The sequence below is a fragment of the Notolepis coatsorum genome, assembly GCF_963971535.1.
Source record: "Notolepis coatsorum genome assembly, chromosome: 18".
NCBI classification, from domain to species: domain Eukaryota; kingdom Metazoa; phylum Chordata; class Actinopteri; order Aulopiformes; family Paralepididae; genus Notolepis; species Notolepis coatsorum.
In genome coordinates, this window is record NC_140182.1 from 8,119,244 (window position 1) to 8,138,647 (window position 19,404).

The 19,404-nt window shown below is 46.2% G+C and overlaps 1 protein-coding gene across 1 annotated transcript in view; it reads left to right on the forward strand.

The window, feature by feature from the left end:
* The window catches only part of trim44 (tripartite motif containing 44), a gene marked incomplete at both ends in the record, with an annotated part of 58,045 nt that overhangs the window by 17,958 nt on the left and 20,683 nt on the right, over window positions 1-19,404 (forward strand). The window contains one exon of the mRNA XM_084334499.1: window positions 16,552-16,629. Coding sequence (XP_084190625.1) covers window positions 16,552-16,629 — 78 coding nt within the window. The remainder of the gene's footprint in view (window positions 1-16,551; window positions 16,630-19,404) is intronic.

A 19,404-nucleotide genomic window follows, 5' to 3' on the forward strand; every position in this document is an offset into this window, starting at 1 on the left:
GAGTGTCCGTGTGCTCATGTTAAAGTGGCTGCTAGTGTGTGAGCGTGTGTGTGTGCAGTACACATTGCGGTGGGTGACACTTATTAAATGGTAAACGGCTGCATTTATATACCAGCTTTCATCCAAATCTCTTTACAATTTTTGTTCCTCACATTTACCGTACATCCTTGTTGAGTTGGTGAGTGCTACACCGTACATCCTAGTTGAGTTGGTGAGGGCTACCATACATCCTTGTTGAGTTGGTGAGTGCTACACCGTACATCCTAGTTGAGTTGGTGAGTGCTACACCGTACATCCTAGTTGAGTTGGTGAGTGCTACACCGTACATCCTAGTTGAGTTGGTGAGGGCTACCATACATCCTAGTTGAGTTGGTGAGGGCTACCGTACATCCTTGTTGAGTTGGTGAGTGCTACACCGTACATCCTAGTTGAGTTGGTGAGGGCTACCATACATCCTAGTTGAGTTGGTGAGGGCTACCGTACATCCTTGTTGAGTTGGTGAGTGCTACACCGTACATCCTAGTTGAGTTGGTGAGGGCTACCATACATCCTAGTTGAGTTGGCGAGGGCTACCGTACATCCTTGGTGAGTTGGTGAGTGCTACACCGTACATCCTAGTTGAGTTGGTGAGGGCTACCGTACATCCTTGTTGAGTTGGTGAGTGCTACACCGTACATCCTAGTTGAGTTGGTGAGGGCTACCGTACATCCTTGTTGAGTTGGTGAGTGCTACACCGTACATCCTTGTTGAGTTGGTGAGTGCTACACCGTACATCCTAGTTGAGTTGGTGAGTGCTACACCGTACATCCTTGTTGAGTTGGTGAGTGCTACACCGTACATCCTTGTTGAGTTGGTGAGTGCTACACCGTACATCCTTGTTGAGTTGGTGAGTGCTACACCGTACATCCTAGTTGAGTTGGTGAGTGCTACACCGTACATCCTTGTTGAGTTGGTGAGTGCTACACCGTACATCCTTGTTGAGTTGGTGAGTGCTACACCGTACATCCTAGTTGAGTTGGTGAGTGCTGCCATACATCCTAGTTGGTGAGTGCTGCCACACATCCTAGTTGGTGAGTGCTGCCACACATCCTAGTTGGTGAGTGCTGCCACACATCCTAGTTGGTGAGTGCTGCCACACATCCTAGTTGGTGAGTGCTGCCACACATCCTAGTTGGTGAGTGCTGCCACACATCCTAGTTGGTGAGTGCTGCCATACATCCTAGTTGGTGAGTGCTGCCACACATCCTAGTTGGTGAGTGCTGCCACACATCCTAGTTGGTGAGTGCTGCCACACATCCTAGTTGGTGAGTGCTGCCACACATCCTAGTTGGTGAGTGCTGCCACACATCCTAGTTGGTGAGTGCTGCCACACATCCTAGTTGGTGAGTGCTGCCACACATCCTAGTTGGTGAGTGCTGCCACACATCCTAGTTGGTGAGTGCTGCCACACATCCTAGTTGGTGAGTGCTGCCACACATCCTAGTTGGTGAGTGCTGCCACACATCCTAGTTGGTGAGTGCTGCCACACATCCTAGTTGGTGAGTGCTGCCACACATCCTAGTTGGTGAGTGCTGCCACACATCCTAGGGCTGAGCCCAAACGTTCGAACTTTCGGACCTTCGTTTGTTACGTTGGCGCTCAAATTCTAAATCAACATTTGAAAAAATTCATTCTGTTTAAACTAGTGCTGTCAATCGATTAAAATATTTAATCTGATTAATCGCATGATTGTCCATAGTTAACTCACGATTAATCGCAAATTAATCTCATTTTTCCCCCCCTAAATCTACCTTAAATGGATCTTTTTCTAGTTTTTATACTCTTATCAACATGAGTCAACAAAAATGCTTGCTTTATGCAGCCATTTAACACAAAAGGATGACCCTCATGCATTGCAAATGTGCATCAATTTCAAAACAGAGTGATGCACAAAATAACTTCAAAGAAAATAATAATTTAAAACAATGAATAAAGTGTGCATGAAATAATAGGGGAAAGAAAACGTTAGGAACTTGTTACATTCACCCACACAAGATGACTCACCCCCCCTATATATACATACACCTGAATGAAGTCTAGTAAAAAAAAAGTATATATATATTTAATTTTTCTAAAACGTTAATTGTGCGTTAAAAAAATTGTGGCGTTAACAGAATTGTGCGTTAATGACGCGTTAACTTTGACAGCCTTAGTTTAAACCAATGGTTTTTTTCTTCACAGTTGCAGATAAAGATTAGGCTACACTAATATTAGAGTATTATACTATTATAGTATATGACTCGTTATAACATTTTTAATAAAACATTTATCATAAATGATAAAAAAAAAAAAAGCCTATCTGCATCCGCTTGGCGCTCGGCGCTCCATCGAGACGTCACCATCACTTTCGTACCAACCGGGCGCCCTTATTGGATTATTTATGTTGACGTAACTGATGAGTTATATTCATTAAAGAAAGTTGATTTAATAATTTTTTTTACTAATTTAATCAGATTAATCACTTTATTCAATTTAAGGATTTAGTTTGAGGATATTTTATACAAATTTCTTATTTTTTTTTTAGATGTATATTTTTTTATAATTTTAAAACGAAGGTTCGAACGTCCGTTCGAAAAACCCTGACGAAGTTCGAAGACCAAAAACAGGCTTTGGGGAAACAGCTCTAGTACATCCTTGTTGAGTTGGCGAGTACATCCTTCCTTGGATGTTGTTTTTTGAAGTATGTGTTTTTTGGTTTAGCACCACAGTAAGAGTTTCTGGGAAGGTGCATCCAACTGCTCCACTACAAAAAAAAATGGCAAAAAAAATAACCCATCTGTTCTACATTCAAGACTAAATGGTTTGGAGCCCTGCAGAAAGCGCTTGTGGTTAGCAGAACGTGGGCAGGTCTGACAGGCCGGGGCGGGGTAAGGCAGGTCTGAACGTGGACAGGGTAAATGTCTTGCGGTGAGAGGTCAAGACACCCCTTGGGAAATGGCCATACCACCAAGGCTTAATACCAATGAATTCCTCACGTCATCTGGTTTTTCATATGATTCCACTACTGTACCTTGAACTTGAACTTACCGTGTAATTTTGTAGATAAACCGCAGGGTTCTGATCCATTAATCAGGGTTCTGAGCTTCTGATCCGTACGAAACAAGGCCCAGAATCCCCCTCACTGTTCAGTGTTGACCGCACGCTCTGGAAACATTGTGTCTGACTCTTAAGTAACCCTTTCACTGCCACACTACAGAAGGTTAACCCTTTACTTATCACACTACCGACGGTTAGTCTTTGGTTAACCGTCGGTATAGTGTGATAGTAAAGGGGTTAACCTTCTGTAGTGTGGCAGTGAAAGGGTTAACCTGCTGTTGTGTTGCAGTGAAAGGGTTAACCTTCTGTGTATTGTCGCAGTGAAAGGGTTAACCGTTTGCTTGTGCGGCAGTGAAAGGGTTAACCGCCAAAACCTGCACAGAATACAACGTATGGTGTACACTCAGTGTATCGTGCCAGTTAGGGTACCTTGTGTATATACTGTTTACTTTTACTCTTACTCATAGTATATATTCAGATAAAAATGTGCTATTGCCTATATTTAACATATAATATAACCGATGGGGCATACACCTGTACATTGGGGGCGGCACGGTGGCACAGTGGCTAATACAGCAAGAAGGTCCCGGGTTCGAACCCCAGCAGGGGGCCTTTCTGTGTGGAGTTTGCATGTTCTCAAGTTCAAGTTCAAGTTCTTTAATAGTTGTCATACAGAAGTACAGAATACTTTCATACAAAATGCTTCTTACTGTTACGCTCCAGAGACTGTGCTAGACAAGATAGTATCAAATAACATAATATCATAATATAGCATGAATTTAGAAGAAGAAAATGAGGTCACAGTGTTCGGTATAGACATATGTACAATGTTCTGAGTTACCATATAATATACAATACACAATACTATGCAGTGTACTAATGTACAGTACTATCTAGTGCAAAGCAGAAATGGGATGAGGTACAATTTTAGGTACAATTTACAGTAAGGTGTACGAGTTGTAGTGCAATCCTTCATCCATAAATATAAAGTGTGGGGAGTGGGTGCTACAGTGTGTTTGTTTAAAGTGGGTGTGTGCTATAAGTGTGTGGAGTGGGTGCTACAGTGTGTTTGTTTAAAGTGAGTGTGTGCGTGTGGATGTGTGTGCTATGTGCGTTTGGTGGTTGTTGTTGTGTAGTGTTCATTCATTGTTCGTTTAGCAGCCTGATGGCCTGGGGATAGAAGCTTCTTCTGAGTCTTTCTGTGCTCGCCTTGAGACTCCTGTATCGCTTGCCTGACGGCAGCAGTTCAAAGAGGCAGTTGTTCGGGTGACTGGAGTCTTTAATGATTCTCTTAGCCTTGCCCTTGCAACGCTTGTAGTAAATGTTCTGGAGGGTGGGGAGCCCCCCTCCAATTGTGCGTTCGGCTGAACGTGTCACTCTTTGTAGTCTGCTTTGGTCTTGTGCAGTGCTATTCCCAAACCAGGAGGTGATGTTGCCGGTCAAGATGCTCTCTATTGTACATGAGTAGAAGTTCTTAAGGATCTTCTGGCTGACTTGGAACTTCCTTAGGCGCCTGAGGAAGTAGAGGCGTTGTCGTGCCTTCTTCACAACACTGTTAATGTGTGTGGTCCATGTCAAGTCCTCGGATATGTAGGCTCCGAGGTACTTAAAGCTGTTGACTCTCTCAACCGGTGCCCCGTCGATGCTGAGGGGGCTGTAGTCCTTGACCCCCGACCTCCTGAAGTCCACAATCATCTCCTTTGTTTTGCTGACGTTCAGGGAGAGGCTGTTTTCCTGGCACCATCCCGCCAGGACCTTGACCTCTTCCAGGTAGGCCCTCTCGTCGTTGGCAGAGATCAGGCCCACCACCACTGTGTCGTCAGCAAATTTGACGATTGTATTGCTACTCCACTGAGCCACACAGTCGTGTGTGTACAGGGAGTAGAGGAGGGGACTCAGAACACAGCCCTGGGGGGCCCCTATGTTGAGGGTGATGGATGAGGAGGTGCAGTTGCCTGCTCTCACCACCTGGGGTCTGCCAGTCAGGAAGTCCAAGACCCACTGGCAGAGGTCATAGCCCAAGCCCAGGTCCCTGAGCTTGGCTATGAGTATGGAGGGGACTATGGTATTGAATGCCGAGCTGTAGTCGATGAATAGCATTCTCACATAGTTCCCCTGCCTCTTGTCCAGGTGTGATGCTGCTGTGTGCAGCACATGGGATATGGCGTCCTCCGTGGACCTGTTGGGGCGGTATGCAAATTGCAGGGGGTCCATGTTGATGGGGAGGGAGGAGCAGATGTAGCCCTTTACTAGCTTCTCGAAGCACTTCATGGCTATGGAGGTGAGAGCTACAGGGCGGTAGTCGTTGAGGCAAGCAGGCTTGGATTTTTTGGGTACAGGGATAATAGTGGACTTCTTCAGGCAGGTGGGGATGACAGCCTGTTCTAAGGACAGGTTAAATATGTCAGTGAATACTGGGGCCAGTTGGTCGGCACAGACTTTTAGGACGCGGCCGGGGATGCCGTCTGGACCTGCTGCCTTCCTGATATTCACTTTTTTAAAGGTCCGCCTCACCTCATGCTCTGTTACCCTGAACACTGCGCCTCCATCAGCAGCCGACCCCCCCCCCCCCATTGCCGAGGCTTGTGAGCTGGTGTTGTTATTACCAGCATCAAACCTCGCATAGAAGGTATTGAGGTCATTTGCTAAGGAGATGTCACTGTTCAGTTTGAGGGAGGCGCCTTTGTAGTCTGTCATCGTTTTGAGCCCCTGCCACATAGCTCTAGAGTCAGCTTGTTCAAACTGGAGTTCAATTTTATCCCTGTAGCGTCGTTTGGCCTCTGACACAGTCCTCCTTACGTTGTATCGCGCCACCTTGTGGTCATTCATGTTGCCTGCCTCTAGGCCGTCGTTGTATGCTTTGGTGCGCTCTCTCAGAGCTTCACGGACGGATTTGTCTACCCAGGGTTTTTGATTTGGGTAAACTTTCATTTTGGTAGTGGGGATTGTTTCTTTCACCCTAGTACAAACATAGTCCAGCACTGTCTCCGTGTAGGCATTAATGTTATCTGTGTCGCGGAACACATTCCAGTCTGTGTTGTGAAACACTGACCGGATCGTATCCTCTGACGTCACATCCCATTTCTGCACCTCTCGCGAGACTACGGGAGTACTTTTAATTCTCTGTCTCCCCGTGTTTGCGTGGGTTTCCTCCAGGTGCTCTGGTTTCCTCCCACACCGGCATAAAGACATGCATCATGGTAGTCAGGGACTACAGATGAAAACATAGCTCATTAGTTAATTCTGGCACATTTACATACATGTGGAAACTGAAGATGTTGATTAATGTGCACTGTCCCTGGGTGAAAAATGTATGAATAACTTACAGACCCCTCATCTTGTTTACATTGTTTATTTTTCTCATATTTTCGTATTCAGCTCTACTGTAATTGAATTGCCTATATTTATGTCTTTCTACCAGTACCCTGTCCATACCCTCCCCTCCCCTACCACAAGCTGCTAAGACGCCAGCAATTCCCAGAGAGGATCAATAAAGCAATATCTTATTTCATCTTTTGTTAAATCTTAATTACAGGCCTCTCTGCCGTTAACTCAAACATGGGTCCCAGGATGCATTGCCATTAATAGTATTGTACAGTATTTCAAGGAAAACAAAGTAAAGTCCCTAATTAATTACGGCCCCCAGAATGCATTGTTGTTCTCAGTAAAGTACTGTCTTAAAGGTAAACAATGAGATACTCGGAATGTGGCTGTATTTTCACAGACATGTGTTACAGTGTAGATATGCGAGTATATCTAATATAAAATACCCAATATATCAGGATATTTCACTGTTGTACTTTCACTCAAATAATGTAATCGGGTACTTTTACCACCAAGATGGGCATGTGTATGTTTCCCCTGGTTGCCCTCTGTTGTACATGACCATAATAGCGTGATATACTACAACATACCACGATGTATTCCTCGTGCCCGTCTGGTTTGCATGTATAATGTAGTATTTCGTCGTATGTCAATAGCCGTGGGGCCCTGCTGTTGAATTCACCAGAGCTCTTATGTAATGTTTTAAATATAACGGTGAGCCCAAGATCGTCCAAGTGACATCATGAGAGAAAAAAATAATCCCCCCGCCATCCCCGCCTTCATAAATAATTTGTATGGAAACCACGGAGAGGGAACGGCTATTAAAATATGATGACCATATTCCAGCGTCCGCTTTGGCTTTGTATCGACGTTTTAACGTTCCTCTCCGTTTCCCAGATGGCTTCTCACTGCGGGCTGATTTTAATGTGGGCCCTCCTCCTCCGTGAGTCACTCGGTGTGGCCCTGCGTTGGGGCTGAGCGGGCCGGGTTAATGTCCTGCAGGATCAGGGAAACAACACCGCCGTCATCACCACCACCACCATTATCATCATCATCATCATCGACACCATCACAAAGCTCGTGAGCTTGTGGACCGAGTGTAGGGAGCGTGTCGTCGCGATCGCCGTCCCGCTCGAGAGTCCGATACTATCATCAGCGGCGCTGATGAACACACATTAGAATCGTGCCACTGCCCCGGAGCAGCAATTAACGGGGAGGCGATAAGATCAGGACTTGTGTTGTTTTTTATTGTTTCAGATTAATACTTTGAACGATCGAGGGTTTCGGTCGACGTTGTTGTAGCGCGACGCGGACGCTTGGCTTTTTGTCAACAAGCTTGTATGAGCAAGCCGGGGGGGTGGGGGTTGGGGGGGTGGGGGTTGGGGGGGGGGCGTGTTTGTGTGAAGTGAAGACTGACTAAAGGAGGTTGTGCAGTCAAGAGTTTTATTTGTCACGGCATACAAGTATACAATGAAATGCGGGGGGTCTTGCCCGCAACGATGTGCATAATACAATAGTAATATATAATAGAATCCAATAATAGAACGACATTGTGCAATAAAACAAGTAAACAAAGTAGGGCATATCGGTATATCTGTACATGAGTTATTTACAAGAGCATGGTAGGACATGCTAGGTCCTGTGGTAGTGCAATACACTGTTAGCTACGGATGAGGCACTGGGTCTTTATGTACACTGCTATACATGATATATGATACAATCTCAAGTTATACTATACTATTCTTAAAGTGACCTTTCCTTTTGTAAAGTGGCCATAAGTGTGAGCGTGTGCAGCATGAGTGTCCGTGTGCTCATGTTAAAGTGGCTGCTAGTGTGTGAGCGTGTACAGTCACTCAGTCAGTGTGTGTGTTGTGTGTGTGCAGTATCGGCACATTGCGGGGGGGTGACACTTATTAAATGGTAAACGGCTGCATTTATATACCAGCTTTTATCCAAAGCGTTTTACAATTTTTTTTCCTCACATTTTTTACCCATTCACTCACACGTTCACACACCGACGGGGCGACCGTCCAAGGTGCAGAGCGACCTGCTCATCGCCGGGAGCAGTTTAGGGGTTAAGTGGGGCAGTCGTAGAGCAGAGGTATAGAGCAGTCGTCTGGTAATCCGCAGCTTCCACAGGTTTCGATTCCACGGCTCCTCGCTGGGCAGCAGCATGTCGAAGTGTCCTCGAGCGAGACACTTATTAACCCCTAACTGCTCCCCGGCGATGAGCAGGTCGGCACTTTGCGTGGTCCCCCTCTGCCGTCGGTGTGTGACTGTGTGAGCGAATGGGTATAAAATTGTAAAGCGATTTGGATCAAAGAGATATATAAATGCAGCGTGTCAGTCTGGCGACTGGGATGTGGAGGGTGGTGTGTCTGAGCCCCAGCTCTCGGCAGCTTTTCCACCCGGCGTAACAGAGGAAGGGAAGACTTCACTGGCAGACTCTTTCATATATAACCCCTACATGTGGATCAGCCAGGGGAAAAGGGGGTCAATCCACGCAGCCCCGGGGCACGTTAATTACACCAGGCCCACTCTCGCATTTAGCCGGCTTTTTCCGACACAGGAAGTGGGTCTCCTGCTATAGAGTGTATAGTCATGCGAGAGGATGTGTTTTTTTTCCCTTCTAGGATATCTATGCCTGTGTATTTGACTGCCCGCAGCAGAGCATGTGATCTCTGCAGGATTCTTTATGCACGATTACACCATTGTAGAAATATGAAAGCACGTCACACACTGGCTGTACAGGGGTCCACTAATTGGTGTAAAAGGCTTTCATGGACCTAGTGTAAAGCTATAGGTTTAGCATTATTATTATACATGCTATCATACAGAGTTATGGGTTATATATGCAGGTGCATAAGTATATAGGAGGATTATTCAGACAAGACGTATCAACATGGCACAGAGTTGAGGGAGATAACGGCTGAGGGGGAAATAAGCTGTTCCAGAATCTGCTTGGAGCGGAGGTTCCTGTAGCGCAGTGGTCACCAACCTTTTTAAGCCCAAGATCAAAAAAATCTTTTTTGGTGAAGGCAAGATCTAACTATTGAAGCGTTGAGAGAAAAAGACAGCCAAGATTGTACTTTAAACGAAATTACTTTTATTTGCCTGTATTCTAATTACATGCAATGCTTTGGTCCAACATTAAAACGTCAAAGTAGAACTGTAATATGTACTTTCTCAGTCAGTGCTAAGTGCAGTCATCTTATGCTGCATCACTTTTCACATCAAAACAAAAGTAGAACTGTAATGTGGACTTTCTCATATTATTAACATTGACAAACATATTTACAATTAGCATTTTATAAAGTAGAACTGTAATGTGTACTTTCTCAGTCAGTGCTAAGTGCAGTCCTCTTATGCAGCATCACTTTTCACATCAAAACAAAAGTAGAACTGTAATGTGGACCTTCTCCTATTAATTAACATTGACAAACATATTTGCAATTAGCATTTTATAAAGTAGAACTGTAATGTGTACTTTCTCAGTCAGTGCTAAGTGCAGTCATCTTATGCAGCATCAATTTTCACATCAAAACAAAAGTAGAACTGTAATGTGGACTCTCAGGGAAAGATACAATTTTTTTTTTTTTTTCAGGGAAAGATCTACAGGGAAGGTCTCAAAGATCGACCAGTCGATCAAGATCGACGGGTTGGTGACCACTGCTGTAGCGCCGTGCAGAGGGGAGGAGGGCAAACGTCCTTAGACACTGTTTGTGATGGATATATTCACAAAATTCTAGGTTTAACGGACTTGTGTAAAGCTAGGTTTCAACCGAAGGATGTTTTATGAATGTTCCAACTTTTAAAAGCCAAATTGAAAGTAAATGACAAGATATTGCAGAGAACACTGGTGACCTGATCTGCGGCACGGTGGTGTAGTGGTTAACACTGTCGCCTCACAGCAAGAAGGTCCAGGGTTCGATTCCCGCTTGGGGACCAGGTTTCCATGATGCCAGGTACCCAGGTGGGGTATCTCCCAGGCCTTTCTGTGTGGAGTTTGCATGTTCTCCCCGTGCTCGCAAGGGTTTCCCCCCCGATAAGATAAACCCAATGGAAAAACATGCACAACAACAGATCGCTAACGCTGTGGCGTCCTTGACGAAGACGGACAGGAGCACTTGGATTGGTCCCCTGGCGCGGCTCACGTTGACGCCTGTCTGCTCCCGGCTGCCCTTGGGGGGGAAGGACGACGGGATGGGTTAATCGCAGAGACGAATCGCATCGGCGATTCTAAAGAGACAATGCATGCGTGTGTGTTCCGGTGTGTGTGCTAAAAAAAAAACTAACCGCTGTGTGTACCACTAAAACATTGAGTGTCGTTGCATGCCGAATAAAGACCTCCGCAACAGGTCCTGCATTATTATTATTATAATGTTAAGCTAGTTTTGGCTAGCGATTTTAACTGCTGCAGAATCTCCTGCCTTATCAGAGAGAGAGACATGTATAATATAATACCTTGTTCATGGGAGCCTGCATGAACCACGGAGCAAGCTAGGAGCGATCTATTAATAGTCCACTAATCGTTCCTGTGTTTCTGAAGAGACGGGAACAGCTGGCGACGTGTCACCTGTGAGACTTTCTAATGACACTAGTCATTAAATAAGTAAGAACTATAAGGTAGAATCAGTGACTACTATGAGCAGGGGTGTAAACCTCAGCTTTACCACAATACAACAGATCCTTCCTTCGTCAACGCCATCTTGTAGGGGAGAGACTCAAGTTTCAATTATAATTATTTTTTTATGTTTTAATGTACATTACAGTGTAATTATTGGTTCTGTATGAGCCCCCTGAGAATGTGCTTCATACAGTAAAGAAGGAAAAAGGATGAAGTCCAAACACTATGCAAATATACAATATACAAACTAAAGTACAACCTAAAGTATCAAATGAAGTGCGAAATGCAAACAATGAGGTAAGGAAATGCAAACTTTCAAAAAAGAGGTATGGATGTAGTGCAAATCTTTTTGTAATAAAATAAGGCGCTCAAAGTTAACGCGGTATTAACACGTTAACGCACAATTCTATTAAAAATCATGCGATTAATCCGATTAAATATTTGTATCGATTGACAGCACTATAACAAATATATTAAATATGATGTAGTGTTAAGTGTTTAAAGTGAATGTTAAAGGTGAGTGTTTGTTTAAAGTGAGTGCATGTGGATGTGTGTGTAATGAATGTAGCTGGAGGGGTTAGTAGTCACCTCCAGGGACATCGTGTATGAAAGCGCTGGACAGGTCCTTGTACAACATGTGGTTTCATCCCCGAATTGTGTATATCCAAAATGTCATCATTGTTTTACAAACAATAAAATTGTCCATACTATTTTGGTTCTTAACTCATTCCAGGCCAACAGCGCCCTCTGCTGATGGCCCTTCCGTGCCAACGCTATATCCAATGGAGAATAGGACTTATTTGCGAGTGCATAACACATATCAAATATAATAGCAATAGATCTAAATAACACAGTGATCGTCAATGAGTTGCTTCCAGTCAACATGTACGAAACGGATTGTTTATTTATCGGTACATTTCCGTTTTATACCGTTTTGAATACGAGTATAGTTTTGGAGCTTTCTAGTAATTCCAGAGAAAGACACGATAATAGCCCTTTAGTGGAATACACAAAACACGTTGTCGTTTTTCGGCTGATTTATGAATAGTTTTCAAATAAACGCTAGATTATCGATAGTATATGTGTCCTCATGTACGAAGAGAAGCGGGGTCTGAAAAATCGCTTCTCCGTACTTTGGTCGCCGTGAACCTCACACACACACACACACACACACACACACACACACACGCTCCGATGGCGGTGATAGGAACATCTGATTACCCCAAGATTCGTAACATAAAGGCCTTACCTCACATCTGATGTCATGCAAAAAGATTAATCCAATTCCTGATCGCCATTCCAAATATTGATTGCGTCCATTGATCCAACGTTATAGTCCAAAACACATAATCCACGATGCTCCCAGTGGGGGGACTCAATGCAATAGTATCCAGCTGCATGCCCGAGAAGTAAAACCTGGACCGGACTTATTTTTTTGATGCACAGTCCCAGCCAATCCAATCCAATGATGTGCAATACCATCCGGGAGACGATAGGCGGCGGTATTTGCCCTTTGCGAGCTCAGACCCATTCCCAATGATAACGTCAGGCTGGATGGATGAAAAATGAATGGATATCGCTAATAAAAGAAATAACGATTAAAACCCGACTATACTCGTGATTGGCACGGAAGCGATGGCGAGTTAACCCGACTATACTCGCGTTGGCACGGAATGGGTTAAGGCAACGATTCGATATATATGGCAAAACAAATATTACTACGATTCAATTCAATACAGTAACATGTGATCAATATGATACAGTTCTGGATTATGTCTATTGTGATTCAACACGATCATGTTGCAGCATTTCTATCGAATCACAAGGTTGAGAGTTTTGAATTTGTTGAATATGGACAAACGTATAAATAAGCATTCTGCACTGTACTATACTGCCCTGCAGAAGTTAACAGTAACTATACGCGAACAGTGAAACTGAGAAAAATGGCTTTAACCACATATGCATTGGGCAAAAATGGGGCTACTGTAGTTTTGCACCACACGCCTGATGATTGCATACCCAAAGTAATTTGCGATTTATTATACTTTATACTTATAGCACATGCATGAGTCTGGTCTCTTTTGAAAGGAAACATTCAGATCTTTCTTCCGCATCAAGGAAGAATCACTCTTGAGTGCTAATGAAATAGAGTTAAAGAGGCTTGAACACACTGAAGTAAAAGTTGTGTGTACTCACATTTCTGTTTACTTGTTGCCAGACGCCTGTTTTTAAGTTCCAGCTGAGAGGTAGGAGCTGGAAAACATAGTTCCATAGCCTGAAGTCTTATGTAGTACAGGTCCAAAGTTTATAACAATCCCACAGAAAATGTGTGTTTTACAAAGGTTTTTGTAATGTGTGTACCAGCGTTAATTCGGAAAAAAAAAATGTATTGCACTGCTCCTAATTCATTTATTGAACTGCACTATTGCACCATTTTACTCTTGTATTACTGTATGTCTATTTTATCGGTGACAATCGAACCGTAAACAATTAGGCCTATTAAGATGTCAGATCCTAATTATGAAAAATGATGTGATTTAATGTTCTATGCTTATTTTACTTTATTGCACTGCCCCTATTGCACTATATTTTACTCTTTTATTACTGTAATGGGCTATGCTTATTTTATGCCCGTCTGCACTTTATGCCTATTATTGCTGTGTGAAGCACTTTGAGCTGCAATTCTTGTATGAAAGGTGCTATATAAATTAAGTTTATATTATATATATATATTATTTATTTATTTAAGTTTATTATTATTACAGAAGTAGTACCCCACTGTGCTCTCGTCCCCTCCTCACTGTTCTCTTGTCCCCTCCTCTCTTGTCCCCTCCTCACTGTGCTCTTGTCCCCTCCTCTCTTGTCCCCTCCTCACTGTTCTCTTGTCCCCTCCTCACTGTGCTCTTGTCCCCTCCTCTCTTGTCCTCTCCTCACTGTTCTCTTGTCCCCTCCTCTCTTGTCCCCTCCTCACTGTTCTCTTGTCCCCTCCTCTCTTGTCCTCTCCTCACTGTTCTCTTGTCCCCTCCTCACTGTTCTCTTGTCCCCTCCTCACTGTTCTCTTGTCCCCTCCTCACTGTTCTCTTGTCCCCTCCTCACTGTTCTCTTGTCCCCTCCTCTCTTGTCCCCCTCCTCTCTTGTCCCCTCCTCACTGTTCTCTTGTCCCCTCCTCACTGTTCTCTTGTCCCCTCCTCTCTTGTCCCCTCCTCACTGTGCTCTTGTCCCCTCCTCACTGTTCTCTTGTCCCCTCCTCACTGTCCTCTTGTCCCCTCCTCACTGTTCTCTTGTCCCCTCCTCACTGTTCTCTTGTCCCCTCCTCACTGTTCTCTTGTCCCCTCCTCACTGTTCTCTTGTCCCCTCCTCACTGTTCTCTTGTCCCCTCCTCACTGTTCTCTTGTCCCCTCCTCACTGTTCTCTTGTCCTCTCCTCACTGTTCTCTTGTCCCCTCCTCTCTTGTCCCCTCCTCACTGTTCTCTTGTCCCCTCCTCACTGTTCTCTTGTCCCCTCCTCACTGTTCTCTTGTCCCCTCCTCACTGTTCTCTTGTCCCCCTCCTCTCTTGTCCCCTCCTCACTGTTCTCTTGTCCCCTCCTCTCTTGTCCCCTCCTCACTGTTCTCTTGTCTCCTCCTCTCTTGTCCCCCTCCTCTCTTGTCCCCTCCTCACTGTTCTCTTGTCCCCCTCCTCTCTTGTCCCCTCCTCACTGTTCTCTTGTCCCCTCCTCTCTTGTCCCCTCCTCACTGTTCTCTTGTCTCCTCCTCTCTTGTCCCCTCCTCTCTTGTCCCCTCCTCTCTTGTCCCCTCCTCACTGTTCTCTTGTCCCCTCCTCTCTTGTCCCCCTCCTCTCTTGTCCCCTCCTCACTGTTCTCTTGTCCCCTCCTCTCTTGTCCCCTCCTCACTGTTCTCTTGTCCCCCTCCTCTCTTGTCCCCTCCTCACTGTTCTCTTGTCCCCTCCTCTCTTGTCCTCTCCTCACTGTTCTCTTGTCCCCTCCTCACTGTTCTCTTGTCCCCTCCTCTCTTGTCCCCTCCTCACTGTTCTCTTGTCCCCTCCTCTCTTGTCCCCTCCTCACTGTTCTCTTGTCCCCTCCTCTCTTGTCCCCTCCTCACTGTTCTCTTGTCCCCTCCTCACTGTTCTCTTGTCCCCTCCTCTCTTGTCCCCTCCTCACTGTTCTCTTGTCCCCTCCTCTCTTGTCCCCTCCTCACTGTTCTCTTGTCCCCTCCTCACTGTTCTCTTGTCCCCCTCCTCTCTTGTCCCCTCCTCACTGTTCTCTTGTCCCCTCCTCTCTTGTCCCCTCCTCACTGTTCTCTTGTCCCCTCCTCACTGTGCTCTTGTCCCCTCCTCACTGTTCTCTTGTCCCCTCCTTTCTTGTCCCCTCCTCACTGTTCTCTTGTCCCCTCCTCTCTTGTCCCCTCCTCACTGTTCTCTTGTCCCCTCCTTTCTTGTCCCCTCCTCACTGTTCTCTTGTCCCCTCCTCTCTTGTCCCCTCCTCACTGTTCTCTTGTCCCCTCCTCTCTTGTCCCCTCCTCACTGTTCTCTTGTCCCCTCCTCTCTTGTCCCCTCCTCACTGTTCTCTTGTCTCCTCCTCTCTTGTCCCCTCCTCTCTTGTCCCCTCCTCTCTTGTCCCCTCCTCACTGTTCTCTTGTCCCCTCCTCTCTTGTCCCCCTCCTCTCTTGTCCCCTCCTCACTGTTCTCTTGTCCCCTCCTCACTGTGCTCTTGTCCCCTCCTCTCTTGTCCCCTCCTCACTGTTCTCTTGTCCCCTCCTCTCTTGTCCCCTCCTCACTGTTCTCTTGTCCCCTCCTCACTGTGCTCTTGTCCCCTCCTTTCTTGTCCCCTCCTCACTGTTCTCTTGTCCCCTCCTCTCTTGTCCCCTCCTCACTGTTCTCTTGTCCCCTCCTCTCTTGTCCTCTCCTCACTGTTCTCTTGTCCCCTCCTCTCTTGTCCCCTCCTCACTGTTCTCTTGTCCCCTCCTCTCTTGTCCCCTCCTCACTGTTCTCTTGTCCCCTCCTCTCTTGTCCCCTCATCACTGTTCTCTTGTCCCCTCCTCTCTTGTCCCCTCATCACTGTTCTCTTGTCCCCTCCTCTCTTGTCCCCTCCTCACTGTTCTCTTGTCCCCTCCTCTCTTGTCCCCTCCTCACTGTTCTCTTGTCCCCTCCTCTCTTGTCCTCTCCTCACTGTTCTCTTGTCCCCTCCTCTCTTGTCCCCTCCTCACTGTTCTCTTGTCCCCTCCTCTCTTGTCCCCCTCCTCTCTTGTCCTCTCCTCACTGTTCTCTTGGCCCCCTCCTCTCTTGTCCCCCTCCTCTCTTGTCCCCTCCTCACTGTTCTCTTGTCCCCCTCCTCTCTTGTCCCCTCCTCACTGTTCTCTTGTCCCCTCCTCTCTTGTCCCCTCCTCACTGTTCTCTTGTCCCCTCCTCTCTTGTCCCCTCCTCTCTTGTCCCCTCCTCTCTTGTCCCCTCCTCACTGTTCTCTTGTCCCCTCCTCTCTTGTCCCCTCCTCACTGTTCTCTTGTCCCCTCCTCTCTTGTCCCACTCCAGGGCAGAGATGGCTACGACCTGCTGGGCTGCACACAGCGGATGGCTGAGAAGATCAAGACCAAATGGACCAACCCTGAGGTGAGTCCTTATGGTCTGAGAGAAAAATTTACTTTTTTATATTTCATTTTTATTTAGACCATAAAAGATGATATACAGTTATATATCCATATAAAACTCATACACTGCAACAGAAGGTTGCTTTCTGTTTAGTTTGTTTGTTTGTTATACAAGGGATCTGCCCTCGAGCACTTTTCACATCAGGTATGCGACCTCCACTCCCACTGCCAGCCAGCGTTCACACTAGTGATGTTGTTCTGTACCCGAGGTCTAGGCGGCCTGAATGCTTTTACCAACGGATTTCCAGTTCCGCGTTCGCGTTCTGCGCTCTGATTGGCCACTGACGTTTCTGGTCGCGCCAATCGTGTGACGCCTGTTTCTTTCACCGGTTAAGCTTAGGCACTCTTTCGAAGTTGGTTAAGGTTAGAGTTTGTCTTAGAGCAGGGCGATAGAACACCAGCCCTGATTCCAAACTCTAACCTTAACCAACTTCGAAAGAGTCGCCTAAGCTTAACCAGTGATAAACTAGGAGTTAGGTAGTTTGCTGCCGTTTGAGGCGGGAAATGGGCGCGTCACGCGATTGGGCGCACATGTCACATGACCAGAAACGTCAGTGGCCAATCAGATCGCACCAGAAACGTCAGTGGCCAATCAGATTGCAGAACGCTAAAGACTAAAGGCCATCAAGCTTTTGCAGTCTTCCACTGCAAATTAGGTCTGCTGCCCAGACCCTACAGAGTGTTAAAACACAGCTGAAGACTCACCTGTTTTTATTGGCGTTCTGAGGCTCGGTAAGCCACACATCCCTGGTCGTGTCGTGATTTAAAAAAAATTTTTGTAGTTTTTATGACTTTGTGTGTATACTGTATTTTGTATTTCTTTTAGTATTTCTGTTTTTATATTGTACAGCACTTTGGTACAACTTTGGTTGATTTTAAATGGGCTGTATAAATAAAGTTGACCTTGACACTTGAGTTCAGTGGAGAACCAGGGAGCTGGTCCCGGATCAGAGTAGGGCTTGCTTTCACACCAGGGAGCTGGTCCCGGATCAGAGTAGGTATTTCACACCAGGGAGCTGGTCCCGGATCAGAGTAGGTATTTCACACCAGGGAGCTGGTCCTGGATCAGTGTAGGGCTTTCACACCAGGGAGCTGGTCCCGGATCAGTGTAGGGCTTTCACACCAGGGAGCTGGTCCCAGATCAGAGTAGGGCTTTCACACCAGGGAGCTGGTCCCGGATCAGTGTAGGGCTTTCACACCAGGGAGCTGGTCCCGGATCAGAGTAGGGCTTTCACACCAGGGAGCTGGTCCCAGATCAGAGTAGGGCTTTCACACCAGGGAGCTGGTCCTGGATCAGTGTAGGGCTTTTACACCAGGGACCTGGTCCTGGATCAGTGTAGGGCTTTCACACCAGGGAGCTGGTCCTGGATCAGTGTAGGGCTTTCACACCAGGGAGCTGGTCCTGGATCAGTGTAGGGCTTTCACACCAGGGAGCTGGTCCTGGATCAGTGTAGGGCTTTCACACTAGGGACCTGGTCCTGGATCAGTGTAGGGCTTTCACACCAGGGAGCTGGTCCTGGATCAGTGTAGGGCTTTCACACTAGGGACCTGGTCCTGGATCAGTGTAGGGCTTTCACACCAGGGAGCTGGTCCCGGATCAGAGTAGGGCTTTCACACCAGGGAGCTGGTCCTGGATCAGTGTAGGGCTTTCACACCAGGGAGCTGGTCCCGGATCAGAGTAGGGCTTTCACACCAGGGAGCTGGTCCCGGATCAGTGTAGGGCTTTCACACCAGGGAGCTGGTCCCGGATCAGTGTAGGGCTTTCACACTAGGGACCTGGTCCTGGATCAGAGTAGGGCTTTCACACCAGGGAGCTGGTCCCGGATCAGAGTAGGGCTTTCACACCAGGGAGCTGGTCCCGGATCAGAGTAGGGCTTTCACACCAGGGAGCTGGTCCCGGATCAGAGTAGGGCTTTCACACCAGGGAGCTGGTCCCGGATCAGAGTACACTTGACCCCAAAGTCTGTTTGATTAGTGTGAACACTATGTACTGTACTCGGGGCACGAATCAACGAGCACAGTGTGTACAATCGTACTCGGGCAATGGACGTATTCTCAACAGAACGTTTTACTTTCAAACGGGTGCTTTTCACCTTGTAGGGGGTTGTGATCGAATGCAGGACAGCGTGGTGATTTTTGCAGGACAGTAAAGTAAAACTGAATACAATGTGTACGAATGAAGGTTTACATAATGTGTAACGCATTTGATCTAAATTTAAAGGAACACGCCAACATTTTGGGAAATTAGCTTACCGTCTTCTCCAGAGAGAGAGACAAGAAGATGGATACCAGTTTCCTCTCTGTGCGTTCAGTAGAAAGCTGAACTGGCTGCACGTTAGCCTAGCTTAGCACAATGAATGGAAGCGGACATGACCAGTTAGCCTTCGGGAGAGGTGTTAGTTGGACAATGCCCATAGGCTAACCGGTCAATTGTTATTAAGTAGTAAAAGTAAGTGAAGTCAATATACATATATACAATACAGAGTAAAATTAGTAACGGTGAGGTACAATGCAGAAATGAGATGAGGTACAACACTTAGGGTAGGGTGCAAATGAGGTATGGATGTAGTGCAAATCTCTTTAATAATAGATATATATAAAGTGTGTTAAAGTGTCTAAAGTAAGGTGAGTTGTTTGTTTAAAGTGAGTGTGTACATGTGGATGTGTGTGCAGTGAGTGTAGATGATGGGTTGTTACATAGTGTTATTGTCGTTGAGCCTCCTGATGGGGGATAGAA